The 22,649-nt window shown below is 34.2% G+C and overlaps 2 protein-coding genes across 3 annotated transcripts in view; one reads left to right on the plus strand and one right to left on the minus strand.

Annotated features, from left to right (window-relative positions):
- Positions 1–2,024, plus strand: part of LOC142350795 (lactosylceramide 4-alpha-galactosyltransferase-like) — a 52,409-nt gene extending 50,385 nt beyond the window's left edge. Inside the window, exons 3-4 of one of the 2 annotated variants that reach the window (XR_012760917.1) lie at positions 1–248; positions 1,708–1,799. Coding sequence is in view for 1 of the 2 variants with exons in the window: in XM_075402754.1 (XP_075258869.1) it covers positions 1,708–1,967 (260 nt within the window). In the remaining variant the exon portion in view is untranslated. Of the gene's footprint in view, positions 249–1,707 lie in introns of both variants that reach the window. The other variant, XM_075402754.1, reaches the window with a different exon arrangement.
- A 2,989-nt stretch (positions 2,025–5,013) lies between these two features.
- On the minus strand, positions 5,014–8,005 carry LOC142350807 (UDP-glucuronosyltransferase 2B17-like). The gene is made up of 2 exons (XM_075402766.1): positions 6,739–8,005; positions 5,014–6,238 (listed from the first exon to the last, which is right to left on the minus strand). Exons 1-2 carry the CDS (start codon positions 7,868–7,870, stop codon positions 5,787–5,789), a joined length of 1,584 nt encoding a protein of 527 aa, XP_075258881.1. The 5' UTR covers positions 7,871–8,005; the 3' UTR covers positions 5,014–5,786.
- Positions 8,006–22,649: the final 14,644 nt, after the last annotated feature.

Below are 22,649 nucleotides of genomic sequence, written 5' to 3' on the forward strand. Positions count from 1 at the left end.
GTAGCAGTCTATGGAATTCGTCTAGCAGATATGGAGTGATTATGATTTGGCCCTCTGCATCATCTGCCATTGTATAAATTTATCAATTTTCGGCACACAAAATGAGCACAATTTCTGGAAAACGTGTCGACGAGTAAATGAGGACAGACAGAGGTGTCGAAAGCACGGCTGCTAATCGCAGCAGAATATTGCGTTTCAAAGGGCCCAAAGGCTCAGTGTAGCAAAAAGAGCTGTCATTTCTTTAAAAAGTAGGAAAAAAATTGCGAGACGCTTAGTGCAAAAAGCACGGTATTGAGGCTGCCTAGTCTAGCATTATTGTGGGATAAGAAAATTGAACAATTAAATTAGCCTCTTGACGGCCCTAGTAGGGCTCCCTTTTAATTTTGGTAAGGCCTCGGTACGGCACCTTATTATTCTCGATTCGGCCTAAATACGGAACCATTTTAATCTTGGTTTGCCTTCAGTTTGGCCATAGTATTGTAATTTTAAAAATACTTTCAAAGCCTTATCACTGCACCTCATCAATCTTTGCGAGGCCTTATTACGGCACCTTATTAATCCTGATTAGATCTTAGCAGGGAACTCTATGAATCCTGTTAAGGCCTTAGCACCGCACCTTATTAACATTGGTAAGACTTTGTACGGTACCTGGTAAGGTTAATTTTGGTAAGGTTTTAGTACGGCTTCTTATTAACTTTGGTTAGGTCTTAGAACGAAACCGTTTTAAGATCTTTTTTAAAGCTTACTGCGGCGCGATACAGAGCTGTATTAATATCTTTGAGGCATCGTTTTAAGGCCTGAGTACAATACCTCAAAAATCTTAATAAGGCCGTGTACGGCGTCTCAGTATATTTTGAAAAATGAACTTCTATGACTTCTTGCTTCCAAGATTTTTAGGGTGTCGTACTACGGACTTACCAAGTTTTCCAAAATCAGTCAACCTGGGGTGCCGCTGCTCCGATCTATAAAGAAAGCATTTGGAAAGCAAAAAATTTTGATTACTTGAGAATTTTGTTCCTGATTTGGTCAAGTTATCGAAGTTTCAGCTCAAACGGCATCGTAAACCATGCAAGTATGATGAGAGTTAAGAATTCAAGATCTTACCAAAAGGTTGCAAATTCTTGTAAGAAAAATTTTAAGATTTTTGAATTCTCATACAAGCCTTTTGTCAGATTCTTGTTTCAAATTTTGAGTTCTTTAGCTACTAGAGCTAATAATTAAGTTACCTCTGTGGTTTTGCATTTTAATTGATTATGGTGGACAAAATAAGCTATACCATATGGGAACTGGATTTAAGGGGCCATCATTATGAAAAGGAGCATAAATTCGAAGTCGAAGCGGGTAGGAGGAGGGCTAAAATGGGAAAAATTTGTAAGATAAGCTGTGTATAGTTGATTTTTTCACCGCTAGTTGTGTACATAAATTGGCGGTAAAACGCGGTGAAATTATTTAATTTCATCGCTATAGTAAGCGCGTATTTATTACGTATGTGAAATGCGGTGAATTTTCGTAAGTTTACTGCTTACTCTAGCGGTGAAAGTACATAATTTCATCGCCTTTCACCGCAAAATTATGTACGAAATGGGTTGCAATGTCCCTTCCCAAAATTCATGGATGCGAAATCCTGTGACGGCTGACACATATATGATCTTTTGATACCTTCACTTATCAACACTTTTGATAAGTCCTGAATTGTATTTCTTTCAGCTCCTCGACTGTCAATTCTTCCTTTCTTTTCCTTCAATCCGGTTTATTGGGCAAGAGCGGCAGAGGTGTTGTGGAGACAAAAGCCCCTGAGATCAACGGCAGAGTGGGACGATATGTTCGCATGCTCATACATAGTTCATTTCTACGGATACATGACAAGACGGAAGTTAGTGAGAGGAGACAACCCTCTCATGGAAGCCTACTCCTACCTAGCACCCAAACACTGTCCAATTTCTTTGCAGCCGCCTAACGAGTTCTAAGATCCTATAACTCGAAATGTTGTGAACGTTAAAAACAAATTTTTAATAGCCGCGAAGCAATAGCGAGGCTATATTGGTCTCATCGTGGTTTTTACGAACGGAAGTTTGGTTCTTCATATCGGTCTTTTTATAAATCAAAGAGGAGCATTTGGATTCAGCAGATTTTTAGTACACGGAGTTTTCTGTTTTAACCAACTCGAAGACGAGGACCCTGTGCACGGTGCCCTGACACGAGGGTTGTTGCGCCTGAAAAGCCGGGTAAAACTTTCGGGTGGGGACTTTGTATTAATTTCTAACTTTTTAAAGAACCATCTGAACCAGTTTCACCCTAGCATTTGCAAATTAGAGGATGTTTTGATACCTTTGTAAGCAACTTTCGTGTGAAACCTTGAATGAATTGAATTTTTGGTCTTTCCCATAATACCCCCTTATCCCACGAAACCCCATTATTCTATATTTACAGCATTGGGAGGCTATAAGTTATACGGCCACTTAACTGAGGGGGTTGTACTGGGAAAGACACGTTATTTTCTAAGTAAGGGCAAACATATCAAAAAAACATTGCATGGATGCAAGATATTTTATAGCACGTGCTGCTGCACCTGCGTTTTTACCTTATATTTTAAAGATTATTGGTGATAATTTGGGTTGCTCTTCAGCTTTTAGAGCTGGCTTATCTTTTACTCTGGGATCTCTAACCCGTGCTGAGAATTTCGTCGGATTCAAACATAAGAAATCGTCGGTTTTCGTCGGTTTTACTTCGCCAAAACCGATCAAAGCCCTTACGTTTTTCGTAGGTTTTAAACATATGAAGCGTCGGTTCAGTAAATGAAAATCCAAATTCAATAGAGGTCACCCAAGCTAGATAGTTATTTAGTTTTATTCATAGAAAGACATTACGTTTTTTAAAAATTTGATACGAAAAGAAGAATAAATTTTGCAATCAGATTGGCATTTGTCTTGCTAGCAAAGTTTTTGTCTTTGATTCCAGTAATTTTCTTTGGTAATTTTCATTAAGGGTCGCAACTATCTATTTCGTGGCTATTTTCCGGCAATCTGCCGGTTATGTTTACTTACTGTACGTATAATTTTGTACCCCAATTTAGGGGCGAAGAGTATATATTGTTGGTGGCCATATTTAACAGATGTGGGGGCGGGGGTGTTTGAAAACTATAATTTATAAAGTCGTGTTTTAACGTATTCACTTTAAATGTCATGCAAAAAATTGCCGCTGAATATTGTTTAATTGCTTCTAGTAATTAATGTCATTGTCCAGTAATTTTGGAATTTTCTTCCTATAGGATGTTAGAAAACTTGATTTGAAACGAGTTGAACGTATCAAATTTGATAACATAATCCGCGTACGATGATATGATCAATTCAAGTATCAAATTTAGGAGTTTCACTATCTAGTCTGCCTAATCAGTTTTGATTTTTTTGCTTAAATATCGTATTGATCCACTTTAATGCATTTTCATTTTTGTTCCCATGATAGTAGATGCACTATTAAAAGGAAACAACACATTGGGATTGATGTAAAAAAATTATAAAAACTGCGGCTAGTTGATTGATGCATATTTCAGCGTAAACTCTTTTTTTTCAGGTAGCTGCACCCGAATCAGTTGAGGTAAAAACAATACATGAACAGCAATTAATTTATATTTACCTGACATTCGATATTTACCTGCAATTACCTGAACTGAGTTTAGTAAAATTTACCTCAAAATTTTAGGGCGTTCTATTTCATTAGTGACATTCTTCATGTTTAAAAATGTAACATTTCGAACGCTTACTTGAACAACTTTTATATTTTTTTTGAACTTAGAATCCTATAATCTTAAGTTACTCAGGTTAAGATCAGGTAAGACAGGTATGGGCCAGACGGAATTTGGTAGCGAACAAGGGTCCAGTGCGACCAATCTCATAGTTTGGACAAACTTTTGCCGAACTGCTTCGTCTGCCTGGTCTGGTTCATACCTATTATCGGTTTGTCTAGTCTGACCATACCTAAGTTTGGTCTGGCTGTTCTGAAGCATACCTAAACATCAGTCGGTTTAGTCTGGCCCATACCCATATATTGGCCTGTTCGTTCTGACCCGTACTCATCTTCAACCTGTTTGGTTGGGCTAACCAACCACCAAATTTTTGTTACTGATAATACCCCACTGATCTTGGATTTGGCAATTTTTGTTAAAATAACAGTGAAAAAAGTTAAAGCTGATTTTCGCGTCCAACGTTTGAAACGTGAATTATAATTTTATAACATTACTATGCAGAGGTATACCCCAAAATTTCCGCCTTAATAAAATTGGCTCGAAAATTAGATACATACAATGAATGAAATTAGGAGACATCCTTTGTATCTTACTTTTCGCAAAAGGGGTTCCGCCAATTTTGCGAAATAAAAGAACATTCGGTGCGAAAAGTAGTTAACAAATCTTGTAGCACGTTTCCGCTCAATTTAGGTATCTATTATTCGCACGCATTTTGAGCATGCAATAAGCACTTTACTAAAGATTTAATTGAAGCTTTCAAAGCTTTAACGTGCTTTGAATACATGCAACCACAAAAACTGACCTTTTTCCGAAAAATCCCTCGTACATCAAAGGCTTTGTATATCAAAGTGGGACTGGCCAAGTTTAATAAGTAGTAATAAATAGTACTAATAAGTGGTAATAAGTAGTAATAAAGTACTATAAGTAGTAATAAAGTAGTAATAAAGTACTACTAATAGTAATAAGTTAGTCTTAATTAAATAAGTAGTAATAAAGTTAGGCTTAATTGCGGATTATATGCGAAATCGAGTTACATTGCGTGCAAAAAAATCGCTACATAAATTGAGCGGATGCGTGATACATCTCGCGCGAAAAATAGGTTATTAAGTTTGTACTTGTATTTCGCGGCTAAAATTAGGACACTTTTGCGAACACGGGATACGATATTCCCTTCAATTTTGCCGGTTTCTGCTAAAGTAGCTGTTTTCTGCAATATTGTTCCACTTTCAATGTATTAACATAGTAAAAACAAACACGAGATACACGCATCGAGCCTATCTGCCCGTGACGATTTGGGTATACCTCTGCATCGTAATGAACGCGATTCTACATGTTAAAGTTTGGGTTTGTTCACTCTAACCAATATGGATTGCCAAATTGTATTTGGTCTGTCCCAGGATCTAAATTGGTTCTTTTCTGTCTAGCCGATGGTCTGGCCCAGGGTCCGTGTCTGTTTGGTTTGACCCAGGGTTTGGCTTGGGTATTTTTGGTCCTCCTCGGGGTGGCCAACGTTTGTTCGTCATGCCTTTGGGCCATAACTAACTTTTGTGTCTGTTTGGTCTGAACCCCCTGCTTTCAACACAAGTTCGTCTAGCCATAAACGAAGCTAAAGTCTTTTCATAGCTCAAATGCGTCTAGTATTGTCTTTTCGTAGTACACTTTGGTAACAAATTGTCAGGTAAGTTCAGGTAAAAGTTCAGGCAGTGATAGCTGAATTTTTCAGGTAAATTTCAGGTATTCATCAGGTGTTTTCAGGTATGATTCAGGTGAGACAAATCTACCTGAACTGTTCAGGTAAGTTCAGGTAATTTTTCAGGTAAATTTACCTGAACTTTTTTTGGAGTAGGACGTTTTCTTGTACTATTATTCTACGTATTATTCTCTAAGTTATTAGACATCTGCTCGATTGACACAAAGTTATCTGCTGATTGAAAGTTATACTGGCTCTTTGATAGAGGCTAAAATTTTAATCAGACTTCAACTGGGCGAATTGATTGAGATGTTGTACCTAACAAATTGGGAATGTTTTTGCTTCTATCAACAACTATTCTGTTTTTTGTTTTCTGAAATACTTTTTAGCAAAGTATCGCATTGACAGAATAATGCTGCCACATGCCACTCCAACAAACACGATCATCTTGAAAATTTCGAAGTATAAGAAGTAGACTCCATTACGCAGGTACCACGAGGCAGGTGTACTTTTGACCTTCAACTCTCCTCTTCCTGTTTGTTCAACTATTTCCACCGCTCTCTTGAATCCTCCCAATGACGTCATAGTTTTGTTCATGAACTTCAACCTCTTTTGCATAGCTGAGTAGACATCTGGCACCAGGAGTTCGTCCAGACGTTCTTTCAAATGTTCGAATGCGAATTTTGGAATGTCCAGAGCAATTTTGCGTCTGAGCATCATTTTGGCATTAAGCGGTTGGTCGCCCGTGGATGGGAAGACGATCATAGGTGTCTGGGAGTAGATTCCCTCTTGCATCGAATTACCTCCTAAAAGTGACCAATCAAATTAGACAAAAGTGTTGTTAATATCCCCATGCTTTTCCATGAGATTATCAGGTTCATACTAGATGCGTTTATTATTTGTCATACCCATACGTGCTATTCTTAACATTGAATGTACAACACAGTTTTTACAATCAAATGGGCAATGACAATACTGGTTTGGATTTGAGTCCTATTGTTAATTTTTGTCGATTAATTTTTTTTCGCTGGTATATTGGGGAGAATATTAATTTATTGCCACTTTTTGTCGAGCATGACATTTTGATACACTGAGAAATATGTCGAAATTGCTTTTATTGTAAGCTGAACCCATTCGACAGTATTTCAAAGCATTTTTATGAAAGATTTTGCACTGAACTTTTTGAAGATTCAACACATTTCTTTCAAATTTATAAAAAATAAAAGTACTCAGAAAACACCTGGACCCGATATTTCTTAAATTCGAGACTTGAGCCAGAGTTAGTTTTGTACTTGGTGTCTCTTACCTGCGTGGGTAATAAACACCTTCAGATTCTCTCTCATAAGAATAGATAATTGAGGCAATTTTGTTCCTATCAACAAGTTGGGCGACTTTCTTTTACCCATCTCAACATTGGAGAGGTAGTCAAAGTTCTTTTTCGTGAGTGCCCAAATAAATTTGTATTCTGATTGGCCGGAGATGCTACCATACATCGCGTCCAATGAGGTGTTCGTAATATGAACAAGGGTTCCTAAGCTGATGAAAACAACCGGTTTTTCACCCTCGGACAAAAAATTTTCCACGTCATCAGGAATGGTTCGGAAGTAGTTTTCATCAGGCACAAATCCAACCGAGTATATGTTATGGTCGGTTCTGTTCATGAATTCTGTGTCGTATAAAGCAGTATGAGGCGATCCGTTAGATATAGCAACTGCGTGTCTAAACGAATAAGATACTCCCAGAAAACCCGAATTCTCGTCGGCTAAGTAATCAGTCGGCCAATTGTTTTCTTCGTGAATTTGTTGCATGTATTTGAAAATTAGTGTCGAAATCGCGTGATGGTAAACTGTAAATAAAAGTGCCGTGCAGAATTTTTGGACCATAACTGGAAAAAAATGCCCAGAGTGGAAATAAATCATTGTATCAACATCCAGATCCATAAAGGATTCTTCCTTTCTCGACCCGAAAACTGGACCAATGTAGTTTACCACAACCGGGACATTATTAACTTTTGCGCCAAAAATTGTCCCAAAAACTGGGAAATCGTAGACAACTACGTCATAGTGTCTCGCTTTTATAAACTCTGAGGTTTCCTGATAAGCTTTGAATGTAGCGTTGGTAGCAAGCAAGTCGGCAAAACTAACAAAAAGTTTGAAAGTCGAGCCCTCTTCGGGCAGATCAAAACTCGGTACCAAACCTTCTGTGTAAAAACAGTCCCTGTGACCTCTAAATCTATGCGCCACTGCATCACAGCACTTGTCAGCCATGTAAAGGTCAACTTGATGACCTCTAGCGGTCAAAGCTCTAACAAGGCCGCTGTTAGGGGTCACATGACCTGATTGACAAAGCGAAGAGTAAAATATTTCCAAGCCTACGCTGAACTGTGCGAGAAAAATTATAGTCAGAGCTAAAATAGAAGCTAAGAATTGAAATCGCATTCTTACACCAATAAATATATGCGTTGTTCAAACGCAGAACTCAATGCGACGAATATGATTAAAACATTCTAATGAAATGTTCGAGGGCCTGATTTGAACAAACACGAATGATATTTCAGCAAACAAACTTGACCACATTCCGAAATAGTTGCCAAATTGAATAAGAAGTATGTTGTTTGTGGTGCTTTTGGATTAGTTTTATGCAATCGTAGTAGACACGGTTGCACAATGCATACGACGCCAATCTAGCCGAAGAGAGTAAGGTGTATACGGCAGATGCAGCGGTAAAAGAGGAGAGTATTGAATTATATACATGTATAGAATTATAAAAAACAAGTAATACCTAATGAAAATGAACTTTTGCTGCGGTAAGGGAGGAGAGGATTGAATCATATTCATGTTTAGAATTATATACAACAAGTAAAAAGCAAACAGTTAAGCACGAATGATGAACAACAAAAACATATAATCTAAAACTGAGAATGCGTGAACACTCAAACTCTAAGTGGCTGAATGGAACGCAAGTAGTTCTCTCTTTGCAAGAAGTATAACAGCAATAAAAAATATAAACTAAAAGTTCTTGTATCTCTTGGCGTAGTGGTCGATTCGTTGAGTCAAGTTAAGTTGTTTTACATTCGGACAGTTTAGGATTCCTTCCTTAACACGTCCCCTGACTTGGTGAAATCCTTGAAACGAAGCTATTCAAAAACTAAATTGAAACTTCTTAAAAAGGTTGATCCCTGCTGTGAGAGTAGTAACAAAAAGCTGAATATAAACTCAATGGGGGGTGGGAGGAAATTTTTTGCAAAGCGATTTTTTTCTGCCCGACTACAATGGCCCCACCTCGTTGTAGTCGGGCACAAAAAATTGCGATGCAAAAAAAGTACGTCCCCCCGTTGAGGTTCTAGTCAGTTTTTTATACTACTTTTGAGTATAATATATGGAACACACTGCGGTGGGCATATGGTTACAGAACAATCTGAGATAGATGGAAACATTGTGATCATTGTGATTCTGAAACCTGAATAAAGTTGAACGATAAAGGTTCTTTATATTTATTCAAATGGGCAAAGCAGGAACTCGCAAAGCAAATGGGCAAAGCAGAAAGCTAGAAAAAGGGAACAGAAGAAATAGACTGAAAGACAAATTGAAACAAAAATAAATTTCTGTTATACATAGAAGAATTATTTTATCCAATATCAAAAACATTAAGTTCACAAAATGATGCACTAATAGAAAACAAAAGAATTTTATAAGAAGCTTCACATTCAAACGTTAATGCTTTACATTGGTTTTTTACAAACCTCTACCGATTAAGGACGATAATGGCAATATAGCTAAGAAACCATTTGAAACGATACAAATTTCATATACATCAAATCCACAAGGAAACTCTCAATTGAAGATAACACCATCAAGAGTTATTGGAAAAACAAAATGGAAGTCAATCGTACTGATGATTAACATAACTAAAAGATATAAGATTCGGCTCTTTCCAATTATAGCCCCCCCATGAAATTACACCCCCCTTATGGTATAATTACCATGATTGGGGGGGGGCTATAGGTTATCTGACCACTAAGCTGGAGGGGTCTATAATGGGAAAGACCCAAAGATTCATAGTAAAAGTTAATGAAAAAGTATTCGCAGAGGAATTTCACAATATCTTATCTAGTAACAGTGTGAAGCTCGATGATATAGAAAAATAAGAAGCAGATTTCCTTTGAGATATAATATAGGATTACATAAAGTTGATATGAGAAGTCAAAGACACGATGCATTAATATCATTATTGAGCCCTTGGGTTTTTGCATCTGGCCTTAGTAACTCTAAGGATATGAGTACTCAAAAGCAAGTCAAAGATTTAGTCAACGAAGTTGCAGATCAAAAAAGCTGCAGGCACATTGATCTGCAAAGCAGGTTCCTTGATTCTCTAGTATCAAGGTTAGAACTATTAATAACAGAAACAAAAACTGGACATGATGGATTATATGATGAGATGTTAAAAGTATCTACAAAAATATTGTTAATGAACGTTACTGCTCAAGAGAAACCAGACAATTTCATTATTAATTATGTTAAATAAACCTAAAAAAAATACAAGGAGTAACTCGGAAAATCAAGAAGAGTTACCGACGGAAGTAAGTTTTCTGCTCTTAAATATCAAATCTTAGAATAGAAACAAATTTTTTATTATCCGAAAATGAAATAGGGTCTGCTGATTTGATCTATAAGTCATCTTCAATTGAAAACAATGATAAATGCAATTTTATTTTAACCGTCATAGATATAGTTGAATCTTTTCTTAAAAAAAATTGGGAAGGCTTGTTTCCAGACAGAAATTGTCTTTTAATGCAGTGATCTAAAGCCAGTATTTATAGAGAAATTTAAGAGAGCACTATTACACATAATTAATAAACCAATGTTTATCATTGGTAAAGGTATTTGGACAATTCTATTCAATAAAGCGATATAACACATATAATAATGATAATAATAATAATAATAATAATAATAAAATAATAATAATAATAATAATAATAATAATAATAATAATAAAAATAATAATAATAATAATAATAATAATAGTAATAATAATAATAGTAATAATAATAATAAAATTAATGATAATAATAATAATAATAATAATAACAATAAAAATAATAATAATAATATTAATAATAGTAATAATAAAAATAATAGTATTAAAAAAACAAAGAAAATATTATTAGAATTATCAATAATAGAAATAATGAAAATAATATTAATAAAATGAATAATAATAAAAAAAAATAATAAAACTAAAAATGTTATTAATGTTAATAATGATAAAAAAACGAAAATAATATTAATAATACTAATAATAATAATAATAATTTTAAAAATAATATTAATAATAATAATATTAACAATAATAATAAATAATAATAGATAATAATAATAAAATAAAAAATCGGCACTCAACAACAAATATGACACCTGTTGATGCATCGAACAATCATGATAACATTAGATATATTGTTACAGCTAGAAAAACTAAGCCAAATTTGAAAGTTGGTGGTTATGTAAGAAATGCTAAATCTTTTCCAAAAGTATATATTTCTGATTAGAATAGAAAATTATTTTAAAATAATGAAGTTCTAAGAACACAATCGCCAGTTTTCAATTTTGAGGATTTTAATGGTCAAATAATTGAAGATAAATATAATGAAACGTAATTTTAATGTATTTTAACTTGGAATCTAGTAAAAAAAATAGATCAAATCAATTTGGAACCTATTTAAAAAGTTTTAAAATCTCTTGATATTTTTCTTAATGCAAACGACAAAAAAAAAGATTCAACCATACAAAACAAGTAATACTAAAACCAGCAAACAGTCTAACAACAAGTAAAGCACATCAATTTTTCTAAGAAGATAATGAAAGTATTGATTTAAATAACAAACTTACTATTAATAACTTACATTTTCCTGCTAATGTTAAAGACGCTGTTAATAAAGAATATTTTGATAAAAGCCTTACCCTTATTCTTTAAAACTTATGCAGTTAGTGGCCACTTCCAGTGTTTATGTGTTTATGTGTTTGGATTGGCCACGCTAAGTTGAAGCAACAAAGATTGCTCTGGTTTCTCTGGTTATAACTCCACAGTAAATAAATTACCAGGAATTTTCCCCAGCGTCTCTAGACAGTTATATGAATCACGGGACAAACCTTCAATGATACCGTTTTAGAATAATAGCATTTGAATAGGTTAACTTTCCCTGACTCTTGACCACGGTGTACAACACAAACTACCGACATAAATTGAAACAAATGCCTTGTACTGCAATCAATGACATGGAGTATGGTGATTGCTATTTTGATACATGCAAATTTGAAAGGGGGTTGAAAAGAACTGCTCTCAAAACCTATGAAATTAACGGACGTATGACTTTTTGAAGCTTTTACGAAAAATACAACGAACAAGAATTCGAATAGAGTTTATACTCATGACAGACAATTTTGAAAAATTTGTGAAAAGAGTGGTACGATACGAAGGTTGGTGTCAGAGTCAAGCGGAAAAAATAGATTTCTGTTGCTAAAAAGCTAAACTAGCTGAAAAAGATCTTATAACGAAACACCTTCCTCGCCCTCAGCTGCTTCCTCAGAACACCGAATCCGAGTTAAATGGTGCAAAAAAATTATGTTGTGTGTGTTTATTCTGATAGCCCCTTTTAGAATTTGAACACTAGATATTACCATGTCTTGGTGGATACATCAAAAATAAACAAATCTTCAAAAAAACAACAAAATTTAAGAACTATACAGTGCCTCGTCGCATGACTTTATTGATTTTTTCGCAAATCAAAGACCCTAGAATTGAGTGGAAAAATTTTTCGAAAGCCTGTTCTGGTGGTTGAGAACAGCAAAAAGTTGATTATTGACTCCCACTCAAATCAGAAATTGTTGCGAATTTTCTAACGCCGCTGCTAGTCAGAAGGTAAGCAGCAACAGCAGAATTGACTTGACTTTGAATGAAAATAGTCGGCAACTACAGCAACGAATCAAAATTGTTGCAAAACTGTATTACGAAGTCCAATAACCAATAAACTCAAACCGATAGCTTTGCAGTTGAGTTGTTAAAGAGATTTCAAAACATGTTGTCGCGACCACACTCCGGCATTTACTGTCAAAACATAATCTTGAGTTGTTATGATAATTGGCTTGTCAATAAAGATGTTTTGTCTATACGCATAGTGTATGAAATGTATGAAGAGAAAAAAAAATTTGACAAAAACGAAATTAAAGTAGGCAGAATTTCATTAGAGTTTGAGCATCATGTGAAGCGGCAGTCGAATCAAGTCAACTTCACTCATTTGTACAAATTCTGTTTCATTATAAATATAATTAGCAGCATGAATAAGAACCAATCCACACAAAATTGAGTTTTAGGCTTTTATTGGCTCACTTCTAAGCAACTCATACCTATTTTGAATATCAAGAGCATCAGAGCTCAATCTACTGTACAAAAGTTCGTATGATGAAAATTTGTGCCCAAGCGGATCAGCAAAAATGTAATTGCCGTTCTTCCGACATAAGGTTGTCCAATCTGTTTCAATAGATTAGGAGTTAGATACATTCACAATAACGAATCTGTTCTGTGATCAATTCAAGGGAAAAATCTAAGCTACAGAAACGTCACAACTATTCTACTTCACAAAATTTACATACTTGAACCAGGCTGTTTATTTCGTCTTTGTCCATCAGATCTGAGAACAATTTTTTTTGAAAATTTTCGAGCCAAATCAATAAAAATAGAGCCCGCTTTATCGCCAATAAAGAAATTCTCTTTATTCTTTGGTATGGCAGGTGAAAAATTATGTGCAATGGCAATTAGACAAATGGTAAGCTCAGGGTGAATAAAATTATGCAACGCCTGCTACTTGCTGGGGAGATCAAACACCATAACAATTTGGCGGGGGTACTCAGACAGCTAAATTCCACGTCCATTGTCGCCATAGGCTGAATCTGACATTGTGTTGATGCATAGGCGTTTTTCATATGTTGTATTTTTTGGATTGTCAACAACAGGAAGCTCATTGCGGTAAATAAAACTGTGCTCCAAACTAAATTTACAAAAGTTGAAAGGATTGTTTTTTTGCATCCTACGATTGCTTTATTTGTAATAACGAAAAAATAGTGACGTCGAATTGGCTCCCTGCTAAAAATATCCTACTAATTCCAGCTTTGCAAACCAGTGAAAACAATAAACGTTTTAGTTATAGTCTCCAAAGACGGATAGGACGCTGGACTTGGTAGTAATTTTTTTTAAAATAGCAGAAACCAAGTCATCGTTCAATTTTTCTCACATACAAGATAGCTTCTCTAAATTTGAACCTAAATGATTTTGCAGCATCGACAGAAATAATGAAAACATTATCTATTACGTAGAAAAGAATTCGCAGCGTCACACCGCTCAAAAGATGTCGGTAGCAGGTTAAAAAAATTACAGTTATTTTTCCATAAAAAGTACATTCAGCAGAATGTCTAACCAAAAATATTTGTCTGTTAACCTCAGCTGCTGGAATTTCGTCCCTGGGCTCTCTTGGTATGAACAACCTTGGCAAGCAAACAAGTAGCTTTCGCATCTTTGTTGTGAGAAAATTCAGTCTCGTTGAAACTTTTGTCAGCAAAACTTCCATTTGCGTTGAAAATGTATAATTCAATGGCAGATACCGTGGAGACGGGTAAGTGGGAAAGTAGAACATTTTTGCAGAAGTAGGGGGCGTCTGTTTTGGTTACGCCTGTTGCAGCTCAAGCGTCATGTTCCAAATTTGCTCAAGAAGACTAACATTGCTTATATATGATTTTTAGGAAGCTTTTTTTTAGGTCAGTTAAACTATGTCTGTCTCTAGCAACCTCAAACTCAAGTATGGGTAGGATTGTCAAAAAGCCCTACCTTTTTACAAAAGCTTCCATTAAACGCTAGAAGAAGTGCTTGCTTTTCAAATAAGCCATGGAACTCTGTGTTTTGCCTCTTGGTAACATATTACCGATCGTCTTCAATTTTGGCAAGTCTTCAATCAAAAGTCCGACCGACTTCTTTTTTGGCTGTTTAGTCAACTGACTACCTTTCTCAAAGCAGTACATTTTTCAGATTTTGAAGCAAAACAATTACATCTTCTCCAATTCATTCCATTTTGATTCAATCGCAATGCCAATAAGCTTCCTATTTGCTTTTTTTACTGTATTCGAAATAGAGTTTTTGAGCGCCTGCTTTGAGGATTCTTTGCTGACCACATCCTTCAACTCTGGTAAAGTGTTTAAAAGAAGTTATTTCTCGACTCGATTTGCTGCTGAAATAAAAATAATTTGTGCAAGTGTTTAAGCAATTTGTCCAATGTCAACTGCTAAAGCTCCAAAACCGCTTCCTCTCTATTGTGGAGAAAAATAAGGCAATGAAAAAGCCAATGATTCGTTGTAGTACAATTTCATTACTTTACTAACCACATTTTCTCTACGTCGCCAACGCAAACTTTCTCAGGTTGTTCTTGTTTGATGATCCTTGTGAAGACTTATGCTCTCTCCTAAGCATACTTCAATTTCAGTTGCTCAACTCTTGACAAACAGTCAACTGCCGCAAGAAGATATTTAAAACCGCATTTTTTTTTGCAACTTAATCAATATACACCAGACCTACCGACAAGATCTCATGTATGCCCTTCACAACGACTTTGATCCAGGCAATACAGAGGCAGACTGAGCGATATTTAGAGTACCATGGCTTCGATTCCAGACAAGTTTTATTTTTTGTATTGAAAACTTACTCAATTTCTACATTCTGTTTGCGTTTTCAAAGGAGACTGGCCAATTGAAATACTGCTGATTGAGTTTCCTAATAAAAAATATGGAAAACACAGTCTTTTCAACGGGTCTGTTTGTCTGTCTTTTTTTTCGATTCTCGGCTTTCAATTTCTTTAATCCGATCTTTTTCCTTCCTTCTTTTTTTGCCGTAGCTTTTTTGATTTAGAGTTAGTTTTTGTGATACGGTTTTTTCTTCTTCACTGTAAAACTCATCCAAACCTGTTTTTGCGTGAGTATTTTAAACAAGAGTGCCTGATTCATTAAGTTCAGTCAGGATTATGGAATACTTGAGTAAGTCATTTTTGTAGGTTGTTGTAAATTGTACAAAAAACTTGTTACCTCTACTACTCGAGGTCCATCGTCAATATAGAGACGAATAATTTCTACACCAATAGATACACTCTTTAAATAGATACACTTTTTTAGTTTGTTTTCATACACTAACTACAGTCTTAACTCCATAGAGTCAAATGCAGATTCTTCCGGGTTTTTCACTATTAACTCTATTTCACAGCTATCACTGAAAACAATTTGGTTTCTTACATCCCCAGGATCACTTGTTACATCGTCGCTACTCGTTGCTTTCTTGATCAATCTATCACTGTTTAGTGTCTGCGTCTTTTACTTTTTTCGCATCATTTCTTTCAAAATTTAAATTAGTTCTTCGGAGGAGTTCTAACTAAGGTTGGGTTTTTGAGTTGAACATTTTTTTTGGGGATCAAAAGAAATTTTTCTGAATACATAAATTGGTTTTTTAAAAAATGAAGTACACGAATCTCAGTGCTCTAATGAATTCCGATTTTGGGCTTCAATTTTTCGCGTTTTCTTCACACTTGTTCCCTTCGATAATAATTGTGGAAAAGATTGCTCTGGAACAGCTCAATTTTTTGTTTTAGCATACATAGATCTTTGTTTTTCTTGTTTGAAACGAACTAAAACTGATTTGGGGGAAGTAGAAATAATATTGTTGGACCTGGTTGTACAATATTTGAAACATAACACAAGGTATCTGAAGTTTTTAGATCTAGGTTAATGAGAAAATGTTCTAAAGGTTGTATGTTTGCGGTTTCATAGCTTTCGTTCAACAATTATTTTTGTTTGACGGTTTGCCAACAAAGGTGATCTGCTGTACGTCTCTGTTTGATTTGAACAAAACGATGAATTGTGTAAAGATCAATTTTTTGTGACCTCTTACTCTGTTGAAATGAGTTATGCTGAACATGAGTCGCACTAATTTTTCTATGAAATCGGTCAGTTGTAGATTTTGAAAACTTTTTGTCTTTTAAAGCATCTTCACAAGATTGGTCAAGCACAAGCAGACAATCTTTCAGCTGAAAATTGATTTCAAATCCAAACAATTCAGTAAAGTTTTGTTCGCTCTGTTGTTCTAATATTGGTTATTCATGCTGATATAATAGTAAAAAGAACTAAAAATCGGATAGAAAGTGTTTATCGAAATATTTGGACATAACTTCTGTTTTTTACAACACCACAGACCACAAACAGCAAAAAAAAAGTCTATCGAACTATAATAGTGTGACCTAGTGTATGTGGTAAAACTAATCTATTGAAAACTCAATAACATATCGTTGGACCTATCAATAACTAATAACTATCAATAACATATCGTTGGACCTACTGGTAACTAATATGAAGATATTGATGGAGTTATTGAAGATGCTGATGTTAAAATTAATAAAAATGAAAAAAAGACTAGCCCGGCGTGATCAATTAGCTAAATATATAAAGAATTTTAAGACGTTTGATGATGTACCATCTAAGCATCCATTTTTTGTTACCGCAGTAGAGCTCGGCATAACAATTGTGATATGGTTTATTTTGTTTGGTTTATATTGTTTGATTTATAATGTTTATATTGTTTGGTATACTTTAAACAAAAATTAATTTTATTAGATAGACTAACTGTTAGAGAGAATTGTCCTACGTTTACTTTGTTTGAATAAAGAGATAACTCTGTGATTTGTATATATATATATATATATATATATATATATATATATATAGATATATAATATATATTTATATATATATATATATATATATATATATATATATATATATATTTAACAGTTTCTTTAATCTACACGAGATGTCATATAAAAATTATACTGGTTTTTTTAATGAAGTTCGGAACAAAACACATAATTGTATTGTTATTGACACATTAAAAAACTTAGAGTTAATTTGACTGGTTGGATTTAGCTGGATTGATTCATGAGTCAAACCCTTGGCTTAGACACGGGCAGAGACCGTTCGTAGTTCTGCTAAAATGGTTTTGCTAATGTGATCTATGAGACAAACTCTGCCTGTGATAAACCAACAATCAATTTTTTTCATGGTTGACTCAGTAGTTTCACTAGTATTATAAAAAGCAATTTTGTTGCTGACCTGCGGAGCAACTTTGCTGGTTACGTCAGGCATAAAGTAGAACTTTATGCGTCATCATTCAAATCAATTGATCTTTCGTTTTTAACACTAAATGCAAGGTTCTTTCTTTTCCTAAATTTTGATTGCGAAAACTTTCCGTGGCGCAAAAATTGTCGAATAAAACAGTGGTTCACTTGAATTGAATTTGTATAGAATATAAGAGGTCTTGCCCTTATCTTTAAAAAGAGAATTAATAATACAGTGAATATGAACTTAAAAAATCTTTTATATCAACATCCTATCATCAGCTGCATATTTACCTTTTGAGTTATTTTGTTTCCTAGTTTCTAGTAATCATGCAATTGAAATATCAATATCGATGTCAACTTCCCCTTTTTTAACTTCCATCCTACATTTCACTGAATTCCTATCAGCTTCAAATACAACATTCTCATCAGTTTGCTCTCTTATTAACTGTGCTTTTTTAGATTATTCATATGCTCTGGGTGTTACTTCCTTGGCAGACCACACATTCTAAGATTTTTTTGATGATTCCAGTTTTTCTGAAAATTTTTTTTGTTCATATTTGTTTTTTCTTTTCTGTTATATTGAAAATTCACTTAAAAACAGATAATCTAATTGAGCCCATGTTTGAATTCTTGAGTAAAGGTTCATTAATGTTAAACCTTTTTGGTTTTTTATTCTAAGATTAAGTGTATGTTCGTCTTTAGTTTTAATTATATTTTTAGAGATCTTTTGTAGTTAACAAAATTTTTAAATGTGAGCCATTTTTTATCTTTTGAAACAGAATTTTAATCTAGATGCAAATTATGATTACAAAACTGACATACACAAAAAGCATGATCATAAAAAAACCAATTAATCTAGCATCTATGAATAAAATTTGTACTAACATCAAAATCATTCTCAATAGAGAAGAGAATCGTTTGAACACAAGTGATTCTCATATTGAGATTGATTTTGATGTAATTGATAATGCTGCACTAAAATTGCAAATAATGCTTATAGTGGATTGGTCAAATATTTTGTGGTGGCATTGTTCAATTCAGTTAAAATTTAAAATAGGGGAGCTGAAACAACAGAAAAATTAGATAATTGTTATCTTAATCTTTTCATTTATAAATTACGTACTGGTACTGGTGATGAAATTGGGAGTGGTTTTGTTAGAGATCACGGTGAAAGAGATAGTCGACTTAAAAGAGACCATGTAGCAGGACAGCGTGGTTATATTTATATGATGGTAAAGATGAGTGATCTCCTTGGTTTTGATATTGGTTTGGAAAAGGTTATGCATGGTCTAGGGTTCAAGTTAATATAGCATTATTAAAAGATAATAATGTAGCATTATGTAGAATCAATGATGGTGCAAATGCAGTAGCTGCTGATGATGATATAGTAACCATTGATATATCTTGATGTTTAACTTCAATATATGCTATTAGCGATAATAAACGTTTTTTACAGATACGATTAAACACAAAAAGATTTATATTGATTTCAAATGTAATAAAAGGAAGAGATTGGCAGTGAGTTTCATCCTGAAGATAGAATGAACAGTGTTTATGGTAGTCATAATGCTAAAGAAGCATTCAAAGAGATATTGATTTTGAATGAAGATTATAGGGGGTGCCGTCATCATTTTAGCCCATAAATAAATCATCGGACATTTTAAAGCAGTTAAATAAAATTTGTATTTGAGACTAGATATTAAAGTGATCATTTTGAATTACAACCAGTAAAATTAATTTTACAATTTGATGCAGATGTTATTGATATTATCTGCCATGCATTAGTTTTAACTAGAAAGATCAGTGATATGATTGATATAGTGAGTAAGAGCTATTTTTTTGGCTGTTATAATTTATCTTTAAACCTGTTTCTTTTTCTAGGTTGTTTAATTCTATTAGAGTTTCTAGTTTGCATGTTTTAATTAATCTAAAAAAATTTATCTTTCAACTCTGAAAAATTTCAGAATCAGATTTCATTTTAATCTGATCAGAACGTCTCCACCGATCTCAAGTTTTTTTTTAAACCAAATGCCCATTATAATTTGTTCCACATATGCTACTCACAGCAGGGACCATCTTTTTTCAGAACTGTTAATTTGGTGTCTGAATCACTTCGTATTATGGTTTTCACTAAGTCAGGGCACGTATTAGGGAAGGTTTCGTGAACCCTCCGTCTGTAAAACAAATTTACTTGACTAAATGAATTGACCACTATGCCAGTGATACAAAAACTTTTAGTTAATATTGATTTTATTACTCCTATACTTCTTGCAAAGAGAGAACTACATGTGTTCCATTCAGCCACTTAGAGTTTGATTCTAATAAAAAACTAGCTTTCCGATAACCTCGCCAATGCATGGCTAAATGCTTTTCTGTTTAGTAGGGCTTTCATATTTTTTATCTTAATACACGGAACCACTTTTGCGACTTTTAGTTGATTGGGAAGAACACGTGACTTAGAGGCAAGGACTGAAAGTGCTAGCAATAAGAACGCTGATTACTGGTGCTGTTAGTCTCTAACAATTTTGACATGATGCCATTATTAAACATTTTTTTTTGTTTTTAAGGCTAAAAAATACTGTGTTAAAACTTTTTGTTAAAAAAACTATTTGTTTAGTTTTTCCGGCATCAAGAAAATGGTAATCAGGCTCCCCGACGTTTAGAGGTGCAAAATTTTGCCCGACAGATACAGAAAACTGTTGAGTTTGTGTACTTTTTCAACACTCCTTTTTTTTATTTTTTGTCTGCCTGCTTTCAGATTTTTTCCTTTTTACATCTATTTTTGGTATTCAAAACCGTCCTCTTTTCAGTAGATTTTGTTTGTTTTCATTGCTGGGATTTGCTGCCATTTTTAATTGATTTTTTCCTTTTGGGTGATTTCTGCAATTTTTTTTTGAATTTTGTGCTTAATAGGAAACAGCGATCCTGTGAAGTATAATATTCAATTCTTTTAAATCATTAAAGGCCTTAGGCGATTTTTTTTCTTTCAGATGACATTTCCTCTAGACCTTAAACAATCGTAATTGTCACTGTTTGAGTATTCTAATGTTTCTGAAAAGGCTTTTAGGCAGATTTTTGCAATCAACAATGATCAAGTCTGGTTGAGCTACTACCCAACACACGCATGGGAGTGAGATTCCCAGGTTGAGGTCCCAGATGGAAAAGCGGTATGTCCAAACCGTCCCAGACGGAAATTGAATATGTTCAGACTTTCGTGCGTTCAAAACCAATGGTTTTATAACGAAATATTTGACCGACCCAGCACGGTTCTTAGAGATAATTTAAACACTTTTTTCATCTATTTGCTTTTCGTCTACTTATCTTCGCAAATCGCTTATCTTTTATACTTATTTATCAAATGCTGAAAATACAGCAAATTTGATTTATAAAGACACGCTTCATCTCATTACCCGTGTTAACCACCATAAAACTTTCTTGGCAACCATATCCAAGCCTTGAATGGAGTTTATCGTAACGTCGCAGAAGCCATATAGCTGATCATGGAAAAAATGAACATTGCTCAAAAAGCTCTCAAAACACCCATGCATTAAAGATCATATGAAAGATCTTTGTATGGCCTGTATGGAAACATATATGGTTCTTGGATATGGTTCCCAAGAAGTTTACACCCGGAGAAACCGCAAAATCTGACTTTGAGTTGCTTCAGCAGATAAATTTAAACGTTAATTGTGGCTTTCCGATTTGCCTGAAAATGAATCCAATCATTCTCCCGTTCTACAATTTTTGTTCATATTCAAAAGACGTCACAAAATCAGTGAACAGGTTTTTATCAAATGCAATAACTGGAACCAAACTTTTCGTATGAATTAAATAGATTGATTACAGCAGAGACTGAAATTGCTGACAGATGCTGAAAAATACAGCAAATTGCGCACTTCTATCTCAACTCGTCACGACTTTTTCAGCAATTACTTTTTAATCTTTTCCTCTTACCGACCGATTTTATCGTGCCTGATTTGATAGAAAACCTATTGTAAGTTTCTTTAGATGTGTCTATTGGAACCAAACGTGTGATTATACTGATTACCTTTATATCGAAAATCCATAATGTTTTTTTAGGACATTTAGTAGTGGAAATAACTAGAGTTACAGCCACCAGCCCATTTGATCCATTTCTCCTTACGCTAACCGCATATGTCGAAATGGACCAAATTGTACTGGTAACTGTAAGCCCGTTTTATCCACTACTATAAACACTACCGAAAATGAGGTGCCCTTATACAAAATACTTTATTTCCCTTTGTTTTATCCACTATATTTCCCTTTATATTTCCTCAAAATCTATCATTTCCTGTCTCACTTGGCGTAGTTGTTAAATCATTGAGTGGAGTTAAATTGCTTTAGCAAACGGAAGGTTTGGGGTTCCTTCCTCACTGTCTCCAGTGAACGTCCCCCGATTTGATGAATTACAATGAAACTAAGTGAGATAAAAAAAACTAAATTCACAGTTCTTAAAAGGGAAGATCAGTGAAAATGCATCGCGGATCCCTGCTGTGAGACTGTATATGGGACACACTATGATGGGTTTACAGTCAAAAACATTGAGATCGGTGGAAACACAGTGATTAGTGCTTTTCAGTGTAACTAGAGAGACCGTGTAACAAGCACGTAAAACCAACTTGCGAAAATTGGTGTAACCATTTCGTGGATCTGTGAAGGCGCTTCGTGGATAATATGAATAAAAAACCAGCTTAACTCTAAACATTTACATTAAATTTTTCAGCATATTCCTTGAATCTGTATTTAGTATAGGTATATCTATATCTATGTATATAAACACATAATCTACACTTAAAATTTTTAATATCTAATCCCTATATTTTGAATTACATTACACACCTTACATGTTATTTATAGATTTGGATCATTATAATGTATATTCATATGATTAATATAATCTCTATTCTTAATGTAGCCTTCAGAGATATAACATCTAATTTAACTATCCAAACATTCATCACAACATTTTCTCCATGATTTATCTTTACAACTATCAC

The sequence above is a fragment of the Convolutriloba macropyga genome, chromosome 1 (genome assembly GCF_964194025.1).
Source record: "Convolutriloba macropyga chromosome 1, txConMacr16.3, whole genome shotgun sequence".
Classification (NCBI taxonomy): domain Eukaryota; kingdom Metazoa; phylum Xenacoelomorpha; order Acoela; family Convolutidae; genus Convolutriloba; species Convolutriloba macropyga.